Source organism: Octopus bimaculoides, chromosome 18, assembly GCF_046866305.1.
Source record: "Octopus bimaculoides isolate indiv1 chromosome 18, ASM4686630v1, whole genome shotgun sequence".
NCBI lineage: Eukaryota > Metazoa > Mollusca > Cephalopoda > Octopoda > Octopodidae > Octopus > Octopus bimaculoides.
In genome coordinates, this window is record NC_142945.1 from 37,908,784 (window position 1) to 37,916,283 (window position 7,500).

A 7,500-nucleotide genomic window follows, 5' to 3' on the forward strand; every position below is an offset into this window, starting at 1 on the left:
TGGGTGTGTATGTGTGTGTGTGTGTGAGTGCGTGTGTGAGTGCCCATGTCTGTGTGTGCGTTCTTCGTCGTGTGTGTGTTCGCGTGCGTATGCGTGTGTGTTGTCTGTGTGTGTTCCCGTGTGTGGGTATGCGTGTGTGTTGTCTGTGTGTGTTCCCGTGCGTGCGTGCGTATGCGTGTGTGTTGTCTGTGTGTGTTGCTCTATATCACTCTGTTTCTTTGCCTCACCACTTTGGAATTCTTTCCTTATATTTTATTAGTGATTTTCATTGTCTTTATAATATATTAATATACACTCCTTCTCATTGATTTCAGACTTTTACTCATTCTAAATAACTCCTGTCCTTTGTTTCTGTTCTATTTCGCTTTTGTTCTCTTGCCGAGCCATAGTTCACTGTGCCAATTAAAATTTACTATCATTATTATGGAACAATACAATTCTCTTTCTTTCTATGATAGTATCAAGGAGTTGATGACATTGCATTCAATAGCAGTATGATATGTTCTTTGGTGATGCTTGTCTGTACAGCTGGATTACAAGTCATTGTTTTACCAAGGTAAGTAGACGAGCTGTTTGTTTATGTACACAAACTTATGTACACTCAGACACAGTCCCTGAAGGCATATACACACATATATAGATATATATAAAGGGGAGGGGTGTTGAAGAGCTCCGGGTTTTAATGTTATCGCGAAAGGCCTGGTTGAAGTTTCAATCTTCCGAGTTCTTTTACACGGCTTAGAAAAACTGAAGGACTACTTGCATTTTCATAAATAGTTATATGCGAGTCTCTCATAAGTAATAGTGTGTGCTGAGAGAATTAGTTATATAGTTTTTTACTATTATATTCATTTACTGTTCATTTACTTTTCCGAGTTCAAATCACACAAGGCGACTTTGCCTTTTAATCACCCGAGGTTAATAGAATAACTAGAAGTTAAATACCGGGTCGATTGCATTATTCTTCCTTAATATTTATGTAGCTTTATGCCAAAAATGATGCCTTTTAAGTAGTGGGGTGACAGATTCTGTACGCATTGTACCCACTGAACAGCGTAAGACAAAATAGCTATGACGTTTCTTGTTCCACTGTTTTGACGTTGCTTTTTTTTCCTTCTTTTTCGTTTTTACTTCTCGAAGTCAATAAAATATGTACCTGTTGTATACAACCCTCTCAAAATTGTGTGACATATTGCCAATGTTGCATGACTTCATGTTCACAATTAAATATTTTCTTTTCTTCGCAGGACATTTCTGCTGTTACTGTTGTTTTTGGCTGCTTTCTCCTGGATTGCTATTATCTTAATCCTGATTCTCAGCGTTAAATTAAAGGTGAGATTGATTAACTTCACATATTCATCATACAGCATGACTGTCCAGTATCTTAAAGTAATGTTTCTAAATGTCAAAGAAGGGAAGTCTTTTAAAAGCGTTGATGTAGATTGATTTAACTCCGGAAAAGTATGCCACGTGTGGACAAAGAATCGCAAGCGTAAAATCCATTATATAAAAGTAATGGTAGAATGTTCGCCTACCACGCGAGTGGTTGGGGTTCGTTTCCCTGCTAACGCAAAGATTGTATTAACGGTGATGCCCCAGCATGGCCGCAGTTCTCCAGCTGAAACTAGTAAATAAATATTGTTATTTTATTTAGGTGCAGGCATGATAGGTTGTTAAGATGCTCACTTTTCAACCACTTCGTTTCCGATTCAATCCTACTGCACGACGTCTTGGGCAAGTTCTTCTAATGTAGCCGCGGACCGACTGCCTTGTGAGTGAATTTCGTGGACGGAAACTGGATGGAAGCTCGTGTGCGTGTTTCTGTGTATTTATGTTTGTTTCCAGCATACTGCTTGACAACAGGTGTTTGCTTATTTTTACGTCTCCGTAACTTAGCAGTTCGGGAAAAAGGTAAAATAGAATAAGTACCAGATTATAAAATAAGTCTTGGGTTTTGTTCGACTAAACACTTCTAGGCAGTGCCCCAGCATGGCCACAATCCAATAACTGAAACACTAAAAAGATTAAATCAATAAGTACATTATAAACAGATGAGTATAGTATGTTGGTTTCAAATCTTGGCACAAGGCCAGCAAGTTCGGGGAAGTAGACAATCGATTACATCAGCTGGCACTTATTCAATCGACCCCGAAAAGATGAAAAGCAAAGTGGCCCTCGGCGGAATTTGAATTCAGAACATAAAGACAAACGAAATGCCGCTAAGCATTTTTCTCCGGCGTGCTAACGATTCTGCCAGCTTGGGTGTGTCATATTAATTGTTATATTGAAACACCAATATTTATATCATCGTGATGTATCTTATTTCAGGGTTCGAGACAAACTGAAGTCAATTTGCTTCTTATCATTTGAGCAAATTTCAATATGCTATCTAACCATAAGGTATGAGATTGTATGGCATTCATTTCTTTCTCATATACAAAACCACGAAAGGGATATACGTTGCCTTGAGTCAGGAATGAAACTACTACGAGGATTTACTATTCGAATACTTAATGTTTGCTTCAAATACTCAGTGACACATTTTTAAGGGTGTCGAATTTAGTTAACTGGGTCGCTGCTCAAAAGGGACGTGAGATTGCATTCTCGTTTCGTAGAAGAATACTCGAGAAGAAACGTATTTAATTCAACCCTCACATCACTCCGCCATGGACGAGTTGAATCTTTGAAGTATTCAGAACATTACAACTTTGAAGAATTTCGAGACTGGAGATAGTAACTTTTACATAAATACTAGATAATTAAAGAGATCCTAGTATTGGACACCTGACAAGCAAATCCTGAGTTCCAAATCAGCCGTTCCACTCTGTTCCTGAATATTAATCGATATTTACCTCCGTTAAGGCGGTTAGCTGGCAGAACTGTTAGCACGCCGCGTAAAATGCTTAGAGGTATTTCGTCCGTCTTTACGTTCGGAGTTTAAATTCCGCCGAGGGCCACTTTGCTTTTCATTATTTCAGGGTCGATAAAATAAGTACTAGCTGAGTACTGAGGTCGGTGTAATCCACATACCCGTCCCTGATCACTTGCTGGTCTCGTGCCAAAATTTGAAACTAATATTTGTCTATGTTCTTCTTTCGTTTGTTGTAGATATCAAATCATATTAGAATGTTTTCGACGGTTGAGTGACGTCTTATTTTTATCTCTTCTCTACATTATGAAACAGAAACTAAATACTGAATGCGAGAGAACGAAGCTTTGAGAGTTTATAAAAATAATTTTTAATTTATATTTTATTCAAAAACAATTTCAATGAATCGATACGTGTCTAGATTTCATATTGCTCATTTGTGTTGAGATACAGGCGATTAAATTAACTTGTTAGTATAGTTACTACTCTCATCTCTTATTGAGATTTTGCTACTAGCTACTTTGCCTGTTGCAAATCAGTGACCATTGTTTACCATATATTGCTTGCTGGATCGAGCTCTGGCGATCTCTATGGCGGCCAGGTGTTCGCAACTGAAGATGAGCAAACTAGCTCGAAACCGAATCGGACACGCAATCCTGTCGTATGCTGGGTAGGAGTTCACTCCCCTGCTGACAATATATACGTACAGGGTGCAGATTGCACCTATAACCAGGTGGTGGAAGATCTGCCTAGGATTAAGCTAGTAGTCACCTGAACAGCCATAGAGATGTGGCGATTAACTTCACTTGTTTTATATATATATATATATGCAGATTTTACCAAAATATATATACACTTCAGGAAAGGACAAATCTGCATAAACATTTAACTTGTATAAGTGTATCTATAAATATAGATACCTCTTTCGATGTTTTATCATATTCCGATAACACTGAATAAATTGCAATACACTGAATTAAAATATTTATACAGATTTTTCCTTTCTTGAAGCGTGTATACATTTTTTGCGCGGACTCTGTATATATACAAGGGTAAGATCCAGGGATCCAAGTATAGAAAGTTGGTAAGCTTTAATCAGTCTGTGGCAGGAACAGAGAACAAGAAAGTGGTCAGAGTACAATCAGGAATAATAACAATTTATTGGCATCGGCGGTTACACACTTTTTACCATATAGAAAAATACTATGAAATTCAATAAGTTGAAAGCTTCTGTATAGCTCACGGTTAGCAACTAGAGTTGCAATAAATGCAGATAAAAATCCAAATTGAGGGAGTGAAACAAGTAAAATGCAGGCTACAGAAAATCATTAAGCTAAGAAACATATGTAGCCTGCGTTTTACCCGTTCCACTCCCTCAATTTGGATTATATAAATATGTGTTTGTGTGCGTGTATGTGTGTATGTATGTATGTGTGTATGTACATATACGTATATGTATGTATGCATGTTTATATATATATATGTATGCTTATGTATGTATGTGTATGCATATGTGTGTATGTGTGTGTGTGTGTGTGCGTGTATATATATATATATATTAATATATATATATATATATATATTGGTGCCTTGTTGTACCACTCATCTGAATATATATATATATATATATATATATATATATATATATATATATATATATATATATATATATATATATATATATATATATATATATATGTATGTATATATATATATCATCAGAGTTCTAAGGAATTGGTTGTAGTCTGCTCTGGTAAATATAATTTATATAACGGTGTTCATGAGCTTTAGCAGATGTTTCACGGGAGACATTTCGTTAGATGGATAAGAGGAAACATTTTCTCCGTTAGGCAACAAGTTAGTCCCAAAACGCCAGACTTCTTATTTCACTGCTTAGTAACTTACGCAAACTTGCAGACTTCACTATTTATTTAATAAGTACCAGTATTATATCAGGTTCTGATTATCAAACGATTAAACGCCATACCCTGGAACAAAATTTGACCACATTCTACGTTCAAACGAAAAATAAAATGAATAAAATAAACAGGTAGCTGAACATATTTCCTTAGTCCATATCAAAGGAAATTTAATAATATCTTAGAAATCCGATTTTAGATATCGATGGATTCCGGTGTATATTTTGAGCAATTCATTTATTGGAATGAGCACATACAATCGCACGTATATTTCTACAAACACGAACATACACACAGATATATATATATATATATATATATGTATATATATATATATGTATATATATATATATATATATATATATATATATATATATATATATATATATATATATATATATATATATATATATGCACACTCATGGACATGTGTGTTTTTACTGACGCATGCGCAGACATGCAAGTTATTAAGAATGTACAGAAACGAAAATTCTCGGAAAACTAAATTATTTCTTATAAAAATAGAAGAGCTGTTTCATTTTTTTTGTTTTTGTTTTTTTTGTTTTTTTCGTTCAAAGAAAGAGTTAAACTCCTCGGGTTAAGAAATAAAGTAGATTATCCACATACAGGTACACGCAGGAAAGATAACTTAAGACTCACACACATACGTACGCACACGCGCACACACACACATACCTGTACGTGCTTTGACAATTACATATTCATACATACACAGATGAACACACTTGTACTTATGCATCCATGTTATAAAGTGTACGATCTTATATGATTACAAATAAACAGACAGCAGAACATTGACTTAACAAGAAATACACAGAAACACATACACAAACATATATACTGATGTGTTTGCGTAAATATATGTAGATGGATGCATGCATCTGTGTGTGTATGCGTGTATTTAAGTGTATGTGTGTGTGTATTTCAGTGTATTCGTTTATGTGTGTGTTTCGTTTACAAAGTGCGATATGAACGGAAGATAATATAGGAAAGAGGTAGGAAAAAGAGATAATACAACCGCATACAACCGACCATTATCAAATGTCCACACACACACGCACATAATCAATAGACGTACCCAAACACATATATGCATACATACATACACATGCTTCTGAGTGTGGGTTGCAACTAAAAGTATGTTGTATTTTCGTTTTATCAGTTTTATCAAGCTTATTTTTATATTTTCAAATGACGTTCTTGCAGTTTCTTTGCAACAATGTTTCTAAATTCATCATCAACCTTTCTCGATCTCACCTTCTGGATGAAGATCCGTTGGTGTACGTTGCTGTAATTTTATAATAAGCGGAGCCTATTGTTAACATTTTCATTTGGAATTTAAGTATTTCATCGTTAGTTTATACGTCATCCATCATATTTTTTATAATATGGGTTTGTGGTTAGTGTATTTTATCAGCGTGTATCTTTTAGAATTACTTTATGCCAGAAGTATTGCATTGTCTCTACTATAAAATATTCTTGGTTGGAATGTTTTAGAAATATGTTTCCTATTTATGCTTTACTCACTTTTTTATTTTGTGTAGTGTGGTGCATTGAAATTTTTCTTTGTTTTACGTTGAGGGAAGGCGCATGGCTCAGTGGTTAGAGCATCAGGTTCACAATCAGGCGTAGTGCGTTCGATTGCCGGACCGGGCTGTGTGTTGCGTTTTTGAACAAAACACTTTTATTTCACATTGCCCCAGTTAAGTCAGCTGTGGAAATGAGTTGTGACGTCACTGGTGTCAAGTTGTATTGGCTGCTTTTGTCTTTCCCTTGGATAACATGGTTGGCGTGGACAGGGGAAACTGGTATGCATGGGCAACTAATGGTTCTCCATAAACAACCTTGCCCAGACTTCTGCCGCGGAGGGAATCTTTCTAGGTGCAATCCCAAGGTCATTCATGAAGGGTGTCTTTACTTTTACCTGCAAATTCAGGGTTTACCAACAGAAGTGACATAACTGTTTGGTCAATAAAACAGTTAAAGTTGTGATGTTTACATCGTTCATTCTTGCAATCTCATTGAGGAATCAGATTTTCTGTTAATCATTCATTCATAGACTTAAAAGTTTGTGGCTAGTGATCAAAAAGTAATTCATTTTTAATAAGTGTCGTTAATTAATAATGATACATATTATTTAATGTTAGGGTGAAAAATGTTTAATGAATTAAAAAAAGAGGGGAACAACGTGTTATCAAATGTATGAGTCTCATTCCATCCGCATGGTTGATGTAGACTGGCGAATATCAACTCAGAAGACAAAGTGCCGGAACAAGTATATCATGTCGTGTTGTCCGATGCTCTAATCATTCGCTAGTACATCGCGTTGGATACGTATTTTATTTATCTAATTAAAAGGGACAAAAGACGAAGTTCATCGATGCAAAATCGCTTGGCATTGCGTCCGTTGATCTAGTTATAATAGTATAGTACCCATGCTCAACACTGTTCTCTAGTAGTGCTTTCCACAAAACACAGAAGATGAGTAATCACAAGAAAAGTAAGAGGAACATTCCGCCTGGTTACCCAAATGATGTTTACTATAGCAAAAGTATAGGAAGCTTGAAGATGTATATATATATCGACACACGTACACCCGCTCTCTAACACAGTCTAATATATATATATATATATACATATTAGACTATGTGTGTGAGAGCGGGTATACGTGTGTCAATCTAAAAGTGATAG

At 35.6% G+C, this 7,500-nt stretch overlaps 1 protein-coding gene across 1 annotated transcript in view; it reads left to right on the forward strand.

The window, feature by feature from the left end:
- The window catches only part of LOC106868905 (uncharacterized), a 666,050-nt gene that overhangs the window by 616,075 nt on the left and 42,475 nt on the right, over nt 1–7,500 (forward strand). The window contains exons 11-12 of the mRNA XM_052974592.2: nt 459–556; nt 1,248–1,332. Coding sequence (XP_052830552.1) covers nt 459–556; nt 1,248–1,332 — 183 coding nt within the window. The remainder of the gene's footprint in view (nt 1–458; nt 557–1,247; nt 1,333–7,500) is intronic.